General features: G+C 37.6%; 1 protein-coding gene across 1 annotated transcript in view; it reads right to left on the bottom strand.

The window, feature by feature from the left end:
- Window positions 1–19,349, bottom strand: part of ppp2r5a (protein phosphatase 2, regulatory subunit B', alpha isoform) — a 57,265-nt gene that overhangs the window by 36,330 nt on the left and 1,586 nt on the right. The window contains exon 2 of the mRNA XM_059356266.1: window positions 1,616–1,812. Within this exon, the coding sequence (XP_059212249.1) occupies window positions 1,616–1,812 (197 nt within the window). The remainder of the gene's footprint in view (window positions 1–1,615; window positions 1,813–19,349) is intronic.

Genomic DNA, 19,349 nt, shown 5'->3' with positions numbered 1-19,349 from the left:
CTTAAACAGTATATATTGTTATATGGCTCTTCTGCACTATATATCGGTTGGCAGGGGTGTTTTTAATTTTTTAATAATTAATGTCAACCAAAATAAAATTGAAAATCTCTGCATACTTGAATGTCTAAAGACCAAAGAGATTGAATTTTTTTACATATATCAGTGGTAAGACAATGTGCAGGAATTCATTTATTATCAATGTGTAGGGGTGGGGTGGGGTGGATCCTTTTGGGCTGTCATGTAACCTGCATTACCATAAATTATCCCACAGAAGAGTGCCGCTTCTTGGGGTTTGGAGTCAAGAGAACAAAAAAGAGAGTAAAGTCTTAAAGTAAAGTTTGTGCAGGGGTTTGTTGTGAAATGGCCACAGGAAGTGTTGTGTTATAGATACTGACTTTAGCTTGGTGCATGGTATAAAGCTGAAAAGTGAGGTGGATCAGTCAGTGGATTGATTTCACACAGTACAAACGACTGGTAGTGAGCTGAAAACGCTTACTGCTGTAAACCTCAAACCTCTGGCAAATATAATTAAGGTTAGCAGGATTTTTTACTGCACTGTGGCTGCGTGGGTGTCATCACAAAAACTTTCAACAGCAACTACCCCTTGTAAAAAGTGTTGAAAGACAGAACCTGTTACTCTGAGAAAAAACATAACCGAAACGGTGTCAAACAAACTTCTAGTTTGTGCAGTGCAAAGTTGGACACAATTCAGTGGGTAAGATTTTCAGTATGGTTAGGGGGGGTTTGGATGGTAAAATGTTCCTCCTGTGCTGCTGACATGACACACCCTGTCTAGACACATGATCGGCCTCCATTTTTTAATCCTGCTCAAGTGCACAGCATGTTGCACAGTGACACAGAGGAGACCTCTGTGCTGTTTAACAATAAACACTGTTAACAGCACCAAACACCGGAAAGAATTTATTAAATCATTTGTGCAGAATTTTTGCACGTCCTGCACAAAGTTGTACAGCTCTTTTATTCTAAAACAGTTATACTATTGATTTTTTTTACAGTATCTTTGTCATATTTGATCTGTAATTTGTCTATTCTATATTTGACTTCTTGACTTTTGCTTTTTAATATTATGGGTGTTGATAGTGTCATCACAATATGATATTTGCAGACATAAAGTATTTTAGATTTAAATGAATTCAGGGGCCTAGCATTTCATATGCCCATGACACAAACGGTTAAATTTAGATTAACTCATAAAACTAATTAAAATATGATTACACAAGTTTTTCACTGAGCTCTTCCAGACATTTAAATGTAAAAATAAACTATTCTATTTAATAAAAAAATATAACATAATTAAAAAATGCATAATATAGAGAAGAAATTTCAAAATAAAGACATATCTTAAAGATGATTATATGCAACGGCACATTCATTCAGATTGATGTATTGTTACACCTCTACTTAATATGTTTATTGTACCAAATATTTTGACAACCACCAGGGTAAATTCCTTGTAGGTGAAAAGCTACTTGGCTATAAAGCTTATCCTAATTCTGATTAACTGCTGCTATTTTCTTTATCTAAAAAAAAGGCCACAGAAATTTGGAGGAGCACTTAAAGAACAACTAGAAGCCATGTTTACGTGAATCCTCACCATATTAGTGATCTCTGGGTACGAGGACTCCACCAGTACGCCTCTGTTGGTGGAGACGTAGTCCACAAGCTCGTTGAGTGTGGCCCTCTTGATCTCCTTGCTCTTTAGGTCTGTCACAGAGTCGAAGAAGTCGAAGAGCATGCAGCACTGCTGGAGCTTCTGGGTGAAGAGTTCCTGCTGCTCTGTGGATGGAGCATCTGGAATCACACGAAAGAAAGAAAAGAAATAATGATTCTCCTCATGTAAAACACCAGAAAGCATATTGTAATGCTTAACATAAACACATTACAGATGAGACGAGGGGATGACAGCTTGCAGCTATTTCACAACAGTAGGAAATAAGTGGAAGTACAATTTATTAGGGCATGGGTTAAGATTCACTTTTGTTCAAATCATTAATAAACAAGATTGAAGACAATGACACACAAACTCTCCTATAAATGTCCTCACTTTTTATTACATATCTAACTTAACTGCTGTACAAACAGACACAATACACTGATGCCACACAGAGGCACCCCAGTCATTCTCGGCTTTGATTGTAAAGCCTTTTATGGATTAGACGGTGAGTGCGCTCAGGGTTATTAGAGCTGTCAAACTTGACCCCAGCTAAGCTATAAACAGCATTTGGCAGCCATCCAGAAATACAGTGACACACTGTACAGTGATGTTCTGTTCCAGCAGTTGCAGCAGCAGCAGCAGCAACACAGCAGCAGCTCATCGCTGCACACACAGGACTCTTTCTGTAATGGTAGCAGAAGAACTCCAGTGAAGCAACACTGAAGGTCTGATTTACAGCTCCTAAAGAAGCAGAAAGCCTGGAGGTTCTAGGGTTACGCAAATATAGATGTCAGCCATGACACTTGTTGACACTGAGGTGCTAACGAATGTCTTCACTTAACTTAAAGTCTAAATTATACATTTTTCTGTGTCAATTAAATTGAAGTTAATGCATTTGGGTTTTTTAATTTGTTAATTTTACTTTTAGCAACTGTTTTCCCATCTCTACTAGAACCAAGGTTGGGCAATAAATCACATTTTATTTTCAATTACTATTCTGGTTTCCAAAGCTTATGAAAACGAGATGAGATGAAATGATTATTGTGCCGCATTACGATTCGGAATAATGCTCTTGTTTTAAAATCCAGCTCCCCCCTTTACTTTGTGGTGGTGCTTTTTCACCCATTTTCACAGAGGCACTGGCTGGAATATGTTACATAAACATAATGTGCCAAAATGTTGTTTATACTTGTATTTTTGAGTGGATTGCACAGTCGTTGTGCAGTGATACGACTCTGCAAAAGTAGTCAGCACTGCAGAGGTCACTAGCTAGACTCCCCTCTCTCCTCTGTAGTTCCCCAGTGGTGAAGTGCCACACAATCTTGAAGACGCGACTAAAGACCAATGACACTCTTCCCATTTCCACTGACGGCACCTACGTCCTAGAAACTTTCTGACTAGATCTTTGCTTGTGTTGTTTGATCCCTCAGATGTATGTCACTTTGGATAAAAGCGTCTGCAAAAAATTAAATTATAACACTGTAAAAACGTTCTTGCCTTTACTTTGTTTCAGCCTTAAACACATTTGTTCATTCCCTTTTCAGTGCTACAGAGAGTGTATTTTAACAGCAAGAGGAGTCAGGGTTTCATATTTAGCGATATTACAGAACTGAAATGGCATCACCCATAAAATGGTGTAGCATGGGGCCGACATACAGTAAGGCACAGCCAAGATATTCACACGGAGTCTCACACCTAGTGTAAATGTTCCAGTGGTGTTGACGACTGACGAAGTACTTATGCAACTGATCTCTACAGGTCAGACCACTGGCTTCTGCTCTGACTGAACTCAATATCTGAGTGTCACTACACTGAGCGGACTTGTTAACGCACTACTTTGTCTTAATGCCAAATTTCCGAGTAAGTATCGAATCTCATAGGATACCAAAATCAAAGGGCAGAGTGAATACCAAACTGGAGCCAGAAAGGAAAGAGAGCCATGATGCCCCTGCGGCCTGACTGTGCGGTTATTAACATGACACATGGATGGCTCACATTTCTTCCACTTGTGTAACGCTGGGTGTCATCACGTTGGCCAGCCATGCCGGATTCAAACTTTCGGTGATTTATTTTCTAGTTGCACATCAGTGGCAGTGAAAAGCAGATATTTAAGACTCTCAGACAGATATAGCCTACTGACTGCTCTTTAAAGGAGTAGTTTGACATTTTGGGGAACATACTAAATAGTCTCATGTTTGTAAAGTACATATAAACCTACAGAAAGGACATGTTAGCTTAACTTAGCACACTGGAAACAGAGGGGAAACAGCAATCCTACCAGCTCGAAAGATCACCAATTAAAACCTACATCATACACCACATTCAAAACACAAAGATGCATATGTGCATTAAACCCACGCTGGACCTGTTCATATTAGTTAGCCGTCTCTCCCTTTCTTAATGGCTGCACTAAAGAAAAGGTCTAAATGTGCAGCAAATGTTATCTTTTGCAGCATTTAATTAAACATGTATTTAAAGGCATATAAACTTAATTTTGTTTAAGGTAAATACATTTTTATCAAGATTTTATTTGCTGCAAATATGGGTAATCAGCCTTCTTGATTATTACAAATTGGTATCAGGTGTATAAAAATCACATCAGTTGATCCCTATGATCGATCTTCTCATCCAACTCTCTGCAAGAAAAGAAAAGAGCACATTTCCCAAAGTGGTGGACTATTTAAGCTCTAAAGCTCTTTTTTCTTTTGCAGACTTTAAAATATATTTTTCCTCTCTAAAGCACACTTCACAGTTCTTTCATGACAGGTCAAGGTCACACACAAGAAGACAAACTTAGCTTCCCCCGCTGTTTCTTGGAAACAATGCAGGCAGCATTCAAGCAGAGCTCTAACATATTCACAATGTGTTTCTCTAAGCTTTCTGAGTTACCAGATCATTTTATTTCTTTACGGAGAATTGTCTTCATCCCCCTGAGAGGAGAGAAGCCTGGGCCTGTTAGATACAGTCTGACATGCAGATGCTTTTCCCAACGTGAAGCTATTTTTGCCTTTCAGATACAGATGCACAAATTCCTCGGGGTGCTCAGCAAGGAAGGGAAATATTTCCATAGGAACTATAAAGCTATGTACAAAAATAGAGAAACCACTTGAGACATCGTATAGCAATCTCAAATTAATCAAGCTGCATTTGATCTACATGGATTTTTATTTTCGGCAGTAAATGGTCATGTTATTCTGAAGGATAAAATAAGAGTCCTTCACTCCCACATGAAGTGTTTTTTCTTGGTATCACAATGTGGCTGACATTTAACAAAAGTATTCTTCCCGTACTGCATATTCTGACTGCTGTATCTTACACAAAGCTTCAAGAATCACTTAAACAATTATCTGGATGCAATAACATGCAATTTCATAACCACACAAGAGTAAGAAAGTGGTGGGGTTAAAGGAGAGACAATTACAGCACAGGATGTGTAATTATTCCTTAGAGCGAGTTAGAGTAAATAACACAAAGGGTCTTTAATTCTGTCTGTGTTGATCTCTTGTATCCTTTGACTATAAATGCTTCTACTGATCGAGGCTCTGTAACCAGGGGAGCCCTGAATTACAGGTGTTACTGTTCATTACTGACCTTTTGAATATCCTAAAGATGACAACATGACCTCAAAAGGCCCACTAAAATCGTAATTTCGCCACAAACAGCAATTAACCCTCTGAAGACCGCCATCCTGTGGACTGATATGTATGTTTTCTTTGAAAGATGGCCAAAAATACACCATAAATTGTAGAAAAAAAACTGTAAAAAAAAAACTGGCATTAATGTCCAAATTTGAACTCTCTGACGGCCCTTGAACTGATCATAGGTTAAGAAAGTTTCCGTTGCCAAAAATAAACAGTTTGAAATAACTAGATGCCAAGACAAAACTACAGGCCGTTTACACAGAGCAGAGAGGAAAGGACAGGAGAATCTGCAAGTGGACCCTAATATTGTTATCTGCCCCAAAAATCCCAGCTGGTGTAGAAATGTATATTTACTGTGTATTTACTGTTACTGTGGATAACCTGCTGCTGTAACAGAAAAAAGTCCTCATTTGGGATCAATTAAGTTCATTCATTCATCCATCCAAAAGAGCATTTACAGGGCACAATTTTGTGAGTAGTCATCACCCACTGCCTTCAACCGTGTTACTGTTGGTGGAATAAGATCCCAAAAGAATCACACACAACATCTACTGAGTCCTAAAATAGGCTGCAGCTTTTTCTGTTGTTGTGTGAAAAAAGCCTCAATACAAAAAAGAAAAATAGCAGCTCATCGGCTCTGTATTTAGCAACACCACACTCCGACTGCGGCCGTGCAGAAACCAAATGTTGCACAAGCTATTCAGTCAGTGATTATTATTTTCTGGTTCTTATTTCATGTTGGTCATATTTTTCAGCCTACTGTAAATGGATGAATACCACATTGGTGCGTCACTATGAGACAAATACTATGTTGGGGTTTGATAAGTATTGTACTTGTAGAACAAAGCTTGATTGGCAGATTGCACATTGTTCAATGCTGCTGTTATTTCCAAATCATATACTTGCATAACCAACAGATCTGCTGAAATGAAGTCTTGTTGTTCATGTGCTGACATTAAACTCTTCAAATATAAATTAATCTTTACACTTTATAATAACACTTCATAATAATTTGCAGTGATGTTTGTGCCTATGACTGCAATCCATTGTGTTTTTAATATTTTAGTGTTCAGTTGACCTTCATAAGTTTTGCCTGAATGAGTGGCTTATCAGAAACATACATTGTATAACACAAGACAAAGACGAGATTTGGTGACAAAAACAGGAAGTAGGATCTCAGCTCGACAACCACAGCAACTGCAGAGAAACATTAGAGAAAATGTTGCATGAGATTTTTTGATTAGTCACATACAGACATGTCAGAACTTAAAAAAGAAAAACTTGCACACATGAGGAGAAACAAAATGATTGCACATGCTGCCACACAGGTGTTTATGAGGCCTTCACTAGTATACAGTAAGATAATTTATCAGGTGTATGGGATGCTTAAACTTGGACTGAAAGACGTTGAAATGTTCACATATTTGGTCCAAATTGCCACATTATGGCGGTCAGGGCACAGTGCATGCAGCTAAACATGGAATACACTGACTGTAAATTGATGTGATGCATATGCGTTGCCTCAGCTTTAAGTTTGTTGGTGTTTGTCTCTTTCAAAGAACTTAAACATGTGTGAATGCTTTGGTTCTTTTGTCCGACAGTGTTTGGTCCTTGGAAATGCGTCTTGCTGCAACTCTGCCTGCTATAGCACAAGCAAGGAAGTGCCATCTTTGAAAGACTAAAGCAATGATGAAATATTAAATAATCTAATAAAATAACTTCACATCATTCACAAACATAATACTAACTTAATTATACAAAGTTGATAACAGGAGAAACACAGCAAATTGACTATTAGGTTATTTTTTTTAATTGCTAATACTCAAGAGTCAAGAGTAATTTTTTTTGTATTTGGCAACTGTTGATATTTGCAATTAACACTACATTAAGATTTAGCTTTTTTATTTTGTTGTACGATTTCTTATTTATTTATACAGATTAAAAAATCATTTTCTATATATTTTTCAGTATTTTTTCAGTATTTTTTAATATCGTCAAGAATATCGTTATCGCAAAAATACTGAAATATTGTGATAATCTTTTAGGGCCACATATACCACCCCTATTTACTGTAGATGTTAACTGCAACATGCAGGTTTGCAGATTTACAACTAAAATACAATTTAGGTCGAACTCAAATGAAAAGTGAAAAACAATAGCCAGCCTTCAGCATAAGGTTAAAACAACACAGGGCGTCATCATTGCTGAAATAAGTGTTGCATATGAACAGAATGCAACGGCGTACATGAGAGAGATGCAATCTGAAGATATCTGCAGTTACGCAACCATTTTTCCATTTAAGCATCCCATTTTTTCACTGCCCCAGTGACGGACATGTTGTGCCCTGGATGAAAGTGTTCTGCTGCTGCGGAGGTCAACAGTCATGGAAAACAGAAACATAGGGTGCCATTTGTGGCGATTATGCAGTGTTTTTTTTTCCAAACACAAGCAAGCAAGGATAAAGAGCTATGATAATTTGACATTGTGCAGCGAGAGTGAAGTGTCTGACCTCTATTTGCATTTTGATTACCACTGTTCAGTAGCAACAGCACTCTGCATCTCTTTTCAATCCAAAATGTGGTGAAACAGAAGAAAACTCCTGTCTGATTGTTTAAGCGTCTTTCAACTGTAAGGGAATGTATAAAATCTCAGTATCAATGGTTCATTTTTACACAGGTTCATCTGACTATTACAGCAGAGTCTTTGGCACTACTGTGAGGACAGATTTGTAGTGTGAACACTGCAAAATAATCACCATGATGGTAGAAACACTGGAGGTCTTGACCTATTCACGGTAAAATATACAACTATGTTTATATTTATATTGTACCTCGTCAAAACTGCTTTACACTAATACCTGCCCTTTTGGTGCCCATCAACATTTCATAGAACAAATACAGCCAAGCAGAAAGAGACCAAAACAAACTGAAGGACAGTATGCAGGTCAGGTGACCTCTGCACGATGACAGATTAGAACTGCATAGTCTGTGTCACTTAGGACTGCACAATTAAGAGTGAACATTACACATTACATTACATTGAGTTGACCTCTATAGACCCACATAGATATAAGTTTGTGATAAACAAAAGCAAGTCTATTGGGAATGTTGTACACCTCTGCTTGTGTGCAAAATGGTTTCTTTAAACTTTTGCCTATTTTACAGGTGCAAAAAGGAATTTTTCAAGGCCACAAAACGTCCAATGCATAAGATGTTTCAGGTTATTGAGGATAAATATCAAGATAAAGACATTGGCTTGGATGATCATCTACCAATCCAACAAAAGAGACATTTTTACAGCATGCAGCCTTAGAGCAAGAGAATGTCTGCCGGAGAAGCTTAACCCAGAGAAAAGAAAAGTCCTCTGACTCTGCATTTTTAGCGTAGTGTTAGTGTAGTGCTAACAATATTTAGTTCTCATGCATATTTTACTATTTGGGGTGTTTTACTAGGATTTTAGAGTGCTTTACAAACTCTCCTTCCATCACAATAATTTTTAGCATTTTCAAACATGGTAACTCAAGATAAGTGCAGAGGCTTTTTGTCCCAAAACATTACATTCCATGTACAAAAGTGGATGAATTATAGCGAAGTACTTCATATGACCCTAGTAAGGGCAGCACCAGCTTAAAATTCAGTCAGAGAAGACAGTAAAAGCCTGTGAGTTAAAGCTCAATTGTTTTCTAAATTTGCTGCACAAACACATAGTCTTAACCAAAGTAGAGACATGAAAAAAATGAATGAATGACAATGAAAACTTTGTTATTAGCACATTGCAGAACATGCTATGTCCTCAACGTGCAAAATGTAACGGGTGAATTGAGTGACAGTCGACTGAAGGTCAAATGTGACCATTAATTCATGACAGCAGTGATGCCATGCAGGTCAGACCGCAGCTGCTGAACTGGTCGGGTAAGATTGTATCACATGCACAACTTGATTTGACTTGTCTTCACATTTGTTTGGAGTGCAGATTAAAATAATGCTAGCACAATATGTCACAACAGTAACTGAAAAAGGCCAAATGAAGAATCAGAATGAAAATGCAGTATTGCCATTGAGAAATGTCTGACAATGAAAACTTAGAATGAAAATAAATCTGTATTTTATACTTCAAATGAATAATTCAATTTCAACTGGTACTAGGTTACAATTTATATTCCTTTTACATTGGTTTAAATACATTTCTCATTGGGACTTTATTTCAGGTCAATTGTATTTTTATAGGTAAAACTGACTTGAAATGAAAGCACCCGCAACATTTATTTCTTCAAAAATATAGCACTAAATAAAGACCAATTGAGACATTTATATGAAGCAATAAAAAAAGTAAAAGCACAGCAGTTCTGCAATAATTTCAGGCTTAATTCTGACACCAGTATTTTCCCGCCTGTCACTCCACATAACAAAACAGCTTTATTAGTTTTGAATTAGGGTGTGTGTTTTTGCGTGTGAGTGTATTGATACACTCACAAATTTTCTTACAAAAATTGAAACATTTAAAAAGTGAGACTGAAAATTATGCATTTCTTTTAAATAAAAGTAACGTTAATACATTTTTAAGACCTTTCAAAATCGTATTTAAAGACATTTTATGAGATTTTAAGAGAATCTTACACATATAAAGGCCTTAAATTCAAATGATTGGATTTTAGACGTTTTAAGACTATTTAAGACCCCACGGATACCCTGTAGATAAGCAACTGACTAAACATAGACATGTGGTGCTGTTACAACAGCCAAGTTAACTTCAACAGCACCGACAACTTAGCCATATTCATTTTGATGCACTAGTCCTTCGAGTCCTAATTTATTCTTTAGAATGAACAGGTGCTGGAACACTAAGGATTGTTTTGGTGTCTTCAACGTCAACGTCAAGTCAAGAATCCAGAGTTTTACCTCTTCCTATAGGGCTTAGACACAGCACTGAGTCATTTTGGCACTACCTAAGCCAAATTAATATAAAGCTCTAATGGTTGTAGTTGCTCTGAGAAGACTTCTTTTGTTAGAAGTTTTCAGTCTTTAAAACAGATATATCAATAATATTGGTACACAGTAGTGAAATTGCATGTTTTTTAATGAAAAATGTAAAAATGTTCTTGTAAATGTTCAGTAGCTTTAATTACGAAAATCTTATGATTGTTTCAGAGAATTTAGAGTAGAAAATGGTGTAAATATATATAATGAGAGTAGAGAAAAATGGCAAAATACTTTATGCAGAGAGTTGAGTGTTATGATGAAAGATAAGTACACCAGCAACATACTACTAAAGGTGGGGGAGTTACAGGGTAAGGTGGCAGAACTTTGCCACCATGTGATGCGCCCCTGGCTGTCTGCAATCATCAGGCCACCCTGAAATGGGCTGAACAGTTTCAGGAATGGTAAACTACAAACACGTGCACTCAAAGAAAACAGTACAAAACATTAGAAAAGCAGCAATCAGCCACCAGCAAAATGATAATTAGTAACAGCTGTGGCTAATAGGCTTGTTTACCCAACTGGGGGCTTCAGTAGTTCACCAGACATAATTCAGAGGGTCTTTCAACAACAGTTTAACTAGACGGAGCGACAACTGATTTGAGACACTTTTGACTCAAATGGGGACTGAGGGCATAAAAAAGTTTTTTCCTAAATTCCAATTATTTCTTATTCAGCTGTGTTTTATTAGGTGTTGACTTCCAGTATAAAACAGTGAAAACATTAGGTTCTACATGACTTCTAAAGCCCAATCAAAACAAAACAAGTTTCCAATGCATATTCAAAAATTAACACAAAAACCACAAGTACAAAAGCAGAAAGCTAGAGAACTCTTTTCTCTGTCCAAGGATGATCAAAGCACGAAAGGGAAATTAATCATTTGAAGGGAATTAAAATATTAAGGAACCAACCAGACAGAACTCATGTTGGTTGCAATGTGCAAGGAACACCTCACTTCAGATTTTTGTTAAAGACTACAATTTTTTTTAAAAAGAGCAGTTTGCAGCATCTTTTTCAAAACTGTACCACCGCTGAAGGTTGTCTCTTAATTCATCCAATTGGACAATGGAGAAGGAAAAAAAAAGCAAATAATGTCTGGCACTTTGCTGCTCTGAATTCCAGTGTTCAGGGCGCTTCTGCAAAAAAACAAGGCACATAGAAAACCATTGCAAAAAGTTTCACTTTCATAGAAAAACAATTGCAAAAAGCCTCTATGCTAAACAGCTTGCCGTCTTATCTAGAACTTGCAGATTTAGTTCTATTTCCGATGATATGGTCGTGCTATGAACCATAATCCAGCCTGTTGCAGAGAAACTAATATTGCAGTTTTACTCACATTACATCTGTGGGTTTCTCTGTCACTTGAGCAGGTGTTACAATTGCTGAGAAAGATGAATGTCAGACGATCTGGTCGAGGGAGGTCAGGGCTGTGCATGGAAAAAAGGGCGAACAAAACTGGAAGCCGGATGCCCTGCGCATTCCTGTTTGTGCCATGGATACTAGATTTCAACACGTCAAGGACTGCTTTCACGTCACTGGCTTGTCAATCCCAAATGGTCCCATACCTACAAAACCAATTTGTATATAAAGACATTCTCTTGACTTTTATTTTATTATCGTATTCTACTTTTTCTCAACTGTAACTTATTTCACTGTTGTATAATCTTTTAAACTGTTTAAAAATTGGTTTTGTCATTGGTTTTCTGATAACTCAGGAAATGATTTTATTAGAATTAGTCAATTATTGGATAGTTGATTGAAAGAAAATGAATTAGCAACTTTTTGGTATATCAATTAATTGTAAGTCATTTCTCAAGCAAAAACACCAAACGTTCTTTATGGTTAAATGTTATGTAGATGAAATGATAAGTCAACAGAATAACTGGTAGAGTAATTGAATCAAAATTATCAGTTGCAGCCCTGGGTGAAAATTCCATAAATGACAGAACAAATATGCAATATTTTATGGATAATTTTCTTTGCTATACTGCAGATTCAAATTGCCCTGTCACAGAAAATTCAGCATCAGGTCAACTTGCTGCATGTTAGCGAGTGAGCATACAGTTCCCTTTTTTAAGCTGTAACACATATTTGCATGCTAATAAAAGATTGTTGAAGAGATGAAAACAGGCAGGATGTTTTTTTTCAGATATGATGAATGTTGTAGAATGTGCCTTGCTACTGCAGCTTAAGCTGTGGTGGGGAAATTAAAACCACAACTGAGACATTCTTGCCTGAGTCACTAATTAGTCACTGAAGAAAAACCAGTGATGGAAGGATGATGACACATGCCATAACTGTGCATCTATGTCAAGACATAGTTTCCATCAAAACTGTTAGGAGAGTTGGCTTTAAGGCAATATCGGAAAAGATGCATTTGCTATGAAATGTTGCCTTGCAGTTGTATGCTTCTGCCAATCCTTCTGTCACGTTGCAGTTTACACACGTCAGCCCAGACTCCTATATGAATATTTTGAATTTTTAAGTTGAGTTATGGTGTTGCTTCATGGCCAGAAAACTGTATTTGCAGGATATCGCATCCACGAGACGGATAGAAAGATGGATGGACAACCCAAAAACACATTGCCTTACACCAAGGCTATCGCAAACATAGAGGCCTAATAAAACCTAGACGTTGTACAGTAGCAAATGGTAAAAAAGAACACATAAACTCCTCTGTGCAAGATAATGGCCTCTTTCCTTAATGACTTTGCATTCCCAACTGGGTGAATCACATACAGTACTTGAGAATACTTCAACTTTTACTCCGGTGAAAGAATAGATACTGTCGCAATATTTTGGACTGCATTTAAAATCAATATTCAATTTATGAAGGCGAAAATTATATGCTGTGGTGAATATGTTTACCACCCAGTCCATGATAAAAAATGCATTACGCAATACCGCCTAGCCAAAGTTGCATCTGGTCATTATGAGAAGACAGCTTCACACAACCTACACCTTCAGCCAGCAGAATGCAAGCACACAATAAATTTGAGCCTGCAGTTTTGCACAAAAAGGTGTGAGCGTTCCCAAACCTGCCAGAGACCACAATGATGACACAGGCGGCTACAGACATAAGAACACAAATGTCATCACAGTGCATCATAAAACCTTTGTCCTATTATTTCCTGGAAAAGTATTTATCGATTTGCCATCTGCTGGCAGACTTGATGGAAACAGACTGTGTGGCACACACTCGTCAATCAATAGACCAATAGAGTGAACAAGTTTTCCATGAACAAACAATGATGAGCCATTCCTAAAAGTTTATGTAATAAAAACTGGCTCAGTTTAAATTAATAAGTTAATTTAAGGCCAAGTCCAAGGAGACATTTTCAAATATTTTGCTTGGTACAATACCATTTTTCTGACAGCCCAAGGATATTGGTTACTGTACCAACACCTGCATCATCATTGCCTGTGTGATGAGACTAAAATCATCACACTTGAATAGAATTGGGTCTCACCTTTCCCGACATACCCAATTTATGCATTTCCAACACTGTTTAGGGACCCCAATATGCAGAAATATTCAAATACAATAGGCAAAAATAACACATTTGTACTGCATCACAAAAACTGCATGGGTTTATCATAAAGGAGGCATGTCTGTAAAAAGGAGACACAATGGACCCCTTTGATAATAGCCATGTCAGTATTTCCATGGTTATTTTTTCATAATTTTATTTAGCCTAACTATTTTGCCCTCTGCCCTACAAGGTATAACAATGTTGGTACCAATTCCTCAGATCTTCCAGTTTTATATGATACCAGTATCTTATCTGTAGCTTTAAAACTTAGCCCACTTTAGCCTCTGAAAGACAAAACATCTATACAATCACACAATGCTATATGAAATTCCAATTCCAATACTTTTTTGTATGAAGACTCCAACTGGTGGCTAGTGCCAAATGAGCTTGTCCTTGGAGGAGAACACCAAAGGTTAAATTTCTCTGTGGGCACAAGTCATGAAAATAAAAACTTCCAACAGATAGTAGCAATACCGTATTGCCAAAAACCACCACAACACCCAAACGTGAGCTTAAGTCTAGTTAGGAATCATGGCTCAGCTCAAAAATTCACTGCAGTGACAGAAATATCAACCCCAAATGAGGCAGTCTGTATTTGGAAAGTAAAACATTTCCCTGGCTTGCTCTCAAGGCTTCTGGCTGCCATGGCAACAATGTTGGTCTCAGAGTGACTCATCTTTTCAGTGTCTATCACACAACAGGAGCTATGAGCACTCCAACCTCTCCACTGCAGGAGGGAAGAAGCATCTTTGCAATCTATTATCTTTTAGGACCTGAAACCTTTCTTCGTATGGTTACTCTGGTGAAGCTGCAGCAAGTATCCAAAGTACTACAACTACTGCACTCTTAATAAATTAGAGATGGTTTGAGCTGCCAGCATGTGACTAGGCTAGTATGTATGGACAGATATGCCTGTGCATGTAGCCTATTTGTAATCACATGCACTGTATATGAATCATGAATCATAAAATGTGTGTGCTACGAGGCAACAGATGGTGAATCTTGCAAACAATGGTCTTGCAAACAACCTCAAGGTAAGGCACAATGTGAAACAGGAATTTACTATTAATGGAATCCCATTTATGAATAAGAAAATACACTACTATGTGTACACACTGTGAAAAATAAACCACCTTAAACATGGACTTGATGTCCCAAAAGAGCTCAGAAGAACTGCAATATACAAGCACATTTCTTTATTATGCCAAAGATATCATAGTGCTACAATAATGACTCCGTTTGTGTCTGATTTTTACAGTAAAGCATAAGGAGCCTGACCACAGCAAGCCCTCTTCATAAAGTACTCACAAGAGTGAGAGCTGCACCATCATGTAACTAATCACCACATCGTCCTATTTGGTGTGAATGCTCCCTGTATCTCACTGGCACAGCAGAAAACATCTATCTAATGCATCAATCTGTAGTGAGGCTGAAGATTGTGCTGCCAAAAGTAGCTTCACAACAGTACATTACATTTTCAAATTACAGATGACACCTATGATCCACACAGTCCAGGCAAAGCAACATCTACATTGACTGTCTGTTATTACTTAGTTTCAGAGTCATTCCAGCTAATGTATTGATTGCAACATACAATGTGAGCCAGGGGGTGATTGGTTTATTTGAGCTGCAATGGAGGAATACTGGCTAATTATACTACTCGTATATCTCTGATTAGTAGAAGCTCTGTTGCAATGTTTTAAACTAATCCACTCAGACAAAAATCCCACAACATGGACAAGCCTAAGGTTAGAGAGACAGAAGCCCTCTGAAGCTCAACACTTCTATGTACATCACATTTCAATAGCTCCTTAACAGGAAACGCTTTTCATCTCTGTGAATAATTAATCGCAACACTTCAGCACTTTTCCTAGACATGAAAAGAATGGTTGAATAAGCTCTCCAAAAGCATGTTTTCTACACGACATTGATACCTTCTCCATAAATTACAGGCAAATATTCAAACAACTTCACAATGCACGCTGATTAGTGCACTATCAAAAAGAAAAATCTCTCAAAGAGAGCAAGGTCTATTTCATCTGCAAGTTCTATTTCTTTGATGTGAAAGTCATGTGAATAATCTGAATAGAGCTGCTACAGTTAATTAATCGTAAGGAAGTTTTTCACGCGAAAATGGCAGAAAATGCTGTTTTCAGTCTCAAATATGGAGAATTCCTGCCTTTGCAGTCATTTTCATATAAAATAAACTGATTACCTTTGGGTATGGAATTGACTAAACAAGCCGTTTAATAACATCACCTTGGACTCTGAGAAACTGGGCTGGACGTTTTTCACTATTTTCTGACATTTTATAGACCAAAAGATTAAACAGGCAGCTCAGGTCCTGGTCCAGGCACTGGTCATCTCACGCCTGGACTACTGCAACTCCCTCATGGCAGGTCTGCCTGCCAAAGCCATCCGACCTCTACAACTCATCCAGAATGCAGCTGCTCGATTGGTCTTCAATCTTCCCAAATTTTCACACACAACACCTCTCCTCCGCTCCCTCCACTGGCTACCAGTGGCTGCGCGGATACGCTTCAAGACTCTAGCTCTGGCGTACTCTGCTGCTAACGGTTCAGGTCCTACTTACATCCAGGACCTTGTCAAACTCTACACCCCTGCCCGTCCTCTCCGCTCTGCATCAGCCAAACAGCTAGCGACTCCCACCTTGCGTGGGTCAACTCGCCTCAAAACCTCTTCCAGACTTTTCTCTGTCTTGGCTCCCAAATGGTGGAACGAGCTCCCCACCGACATCAGGACCTCAGACAGCCTGTACATCTTCCGCCGCAGGCTGAAGACCTATCTCTTCCAACAATACCTCGGTTAAGTCATGGTCACCTAACAGATATATATATATTAAAAAAAAAAAAAAAAAAAAAAAAAAAAAAAAAAAAAAATTTTCTTCTTCTTTTCTCTTCATTTCTTCTTTAACATATAGCACTCCTTAGCAATGACAGTTAGCTCTTAAAGTTATGTACTTACTCGATTCCTATGGTCTATGTCTAGTACCATCAGGTTGAATGCACTTATTGTAAGTCGCTTTGGACAAAAGCGTCTGCTAAATGACATGTAATAATGTAATAATAATAATAATAAAAACAGGAAAATGATCAGCATATTATTTGATAATGAAATATTCATCAGTGGTTGCCCTAAATCTGCTCATCCCATTACAAAAAGAGCATCAAAAATAGCTAAAATGAACATTTACTTAACTCTATACTGGCAGTAGTCACCATGACATGGCATAAATTACCCTCAAGCTTTTAGTGGAAGAAAGTCAAATAATTTAGCTGTCACTTTCATGCTTGTCAACAAAGCAGTTGCTGCCATACTGGTTCAAATCAATTTTGGGTGAAATGCTCTAGTTTGGGAAAATCCTACAAAGTGTTTCCTGTGCTTCTTTTTACTATCTGCTCTCTGTACGCATCATACAATATTCAAAATAACATATTAGACACTACATTTTCTACAGAACTCTAAGACATCAATCATTGTTGATACCAACTCATTCATGAAACATTTGGTTTTCATCGTCTGAAGAAGTTGCATCATGTTAAAAAGTTCCACCTACTTGACCAGGCAAGTCTTACTTCAACTGTGCTTGTTCCTCCAGTACCATAAACACGTGATAAGATGTCGAGGCTTGTCTGTTTAAGTGTGAGCAAATTACTCAATAAGTTTTATGACGCTCGCTTGAATTTTCTTTTAATTACATACAGAGCTGTTACATGCAAGAGCAAGTATCAATACTTAATATTCATTTTTTAAAAGGTGGATCACAATGGGATTTTTTATTAATAAGTGTGATATATATTTGTTAAAAGTTATGTTATATTTTTATGTCTATATCTAAGATAGTATCAGATTGGTGGATAAAGTGTAACCAGTGCCCCAATTCAATATTCCCATTCATTTGTACTATGCTGTGTTGATGTAAACAATGCTAGATACATGCTGCACTGTTGTAACTTCTATAACTTGTGAAAACATGTTTAACTACACATATCGTGTAAAGGAACTTAAATACACATATTTGTCAGCAGGCTTATGTGTCAGATTTTACCGCAGGCTGCAGAAAGACAACCAACAGGTATTTCGTCAGGTGCATGCTTAGATTTGTCTTGTTAACTGACTTACAAGAAATGGAAGAGGTGAGATTGTTTTATTTATGACATGTTTAATAGCACAATGTTAAGGCCAAGTAAGTCCACTTTTGTTTTGATTCATTACAGGTGCATAATGCCAGCTCTTGCCATTGCAGCTTTAAACACAAACGTAACAGCTGCCAAGTACCGAAAGCATGATAATAAACTATAATGACCACAGATCATTGTGTCTGTGCTGAAATAAACTGCATGGTGAGAGAATTAAACAGCCTGTAGTTAAACATCCAAGTGTAAAACACAGAGCTCTACACTGGAGAAACAAAAGCGTCAACCTGCATTGCAAGGGTAATGAGTGGAGCGACATTATTGGCCGATATTCACTGATATTCTTTTTTTGCCTTATACAACAACATATTCAGAAAACAAAGCTTTATGCCATTTAGAAATGGGGTTAGCTACGGGGTTAGCTACGAAGTTAGCAACAACTTCAACAACGGCCCGCTGATTCGAGTTATTTTGTTTTGTCCTGCATTAGACATTACATACAGTTTGTCAAAATTAAATGTTCTTAAATGAAAGGAGTAATTTGATTATTTGCAGGAAAATGTATCACTTGGATTAATCGATTAATCTATAAAATTGTTGACAGATGAATCTAAAGTAAAATAGTAATTATTGGCATTGTTTAACATTAAGTTAGGAACTTTAGCAGGAGTATCATTACACTTGACAGGTAGGGTACAGACATCTTGATCCAGCCACATGCTCAATCTTAGCAGACCTCCACCTACAAGAGACTACGGCATCAGCTGACAACAGACTCAACAAAGACTGATACTGGTTACCCGTATTACCCCACACAGTGACACATTTGATGACACTGGATGCATTTTTGCATCATAAGGCTTAGTGCTTGCCACTGAAATCCATTCATTTGATGATTATATGAACACACAGTGTTCAGGGTTGTAGATATTCAACTAGTAGTTCATATTTTCTCAGGTGCAGTAGTGCAATACAATACCTTTCAGTCTTGTTTAGTAGTGGAATACAACTGTAGTATTGTGAGCGAGTTTCAATATCAGGCTTGGATCAAGTGTCTTGTGACCTGCAGCTTAAGGTTCAAATTCTTACACTTGCTTGGATGCTTTGGATTGCGTCTGGAAATGAATGGGAAAGAGTTAAGCCAGCAACATGCTTCTTTGTTGAGGCGTTCCAGACAACAATCTTGCTTCTGGCACAGCACTTGAGTTATAATTCAGCATGTTTTCACTGGAAATAGCTTTGTCACATCACAAAATGTAAACTTGTTGAGCCATGGAGTACTGAAAAGGTTCAGTACTCCATTCCACTGGTGTCTTCACTATCAACAGTGTCTACCAGCATCAACACACAGGAGGACGCAACTCATT

Source organism: Centropristis striata, chromosome 18 (genome assembly GCF_030273125.1).
Source record: "Centropristis striata isolate RG_2023a ecotype Rhode Island chromosome 18, C.striata_1.0, whole genome shotgun sequence".
Lineage (NCBI taxonomy): Eukaryota > Metazoa > Chordata > Actinopteri > Perciformes > Serranidae > Centropristis > Centropristis striata.
Note: the sequence above shows the minus strand (reverse complement) of the source record. Positions and strands in the feature narration are given on the sequence as shown.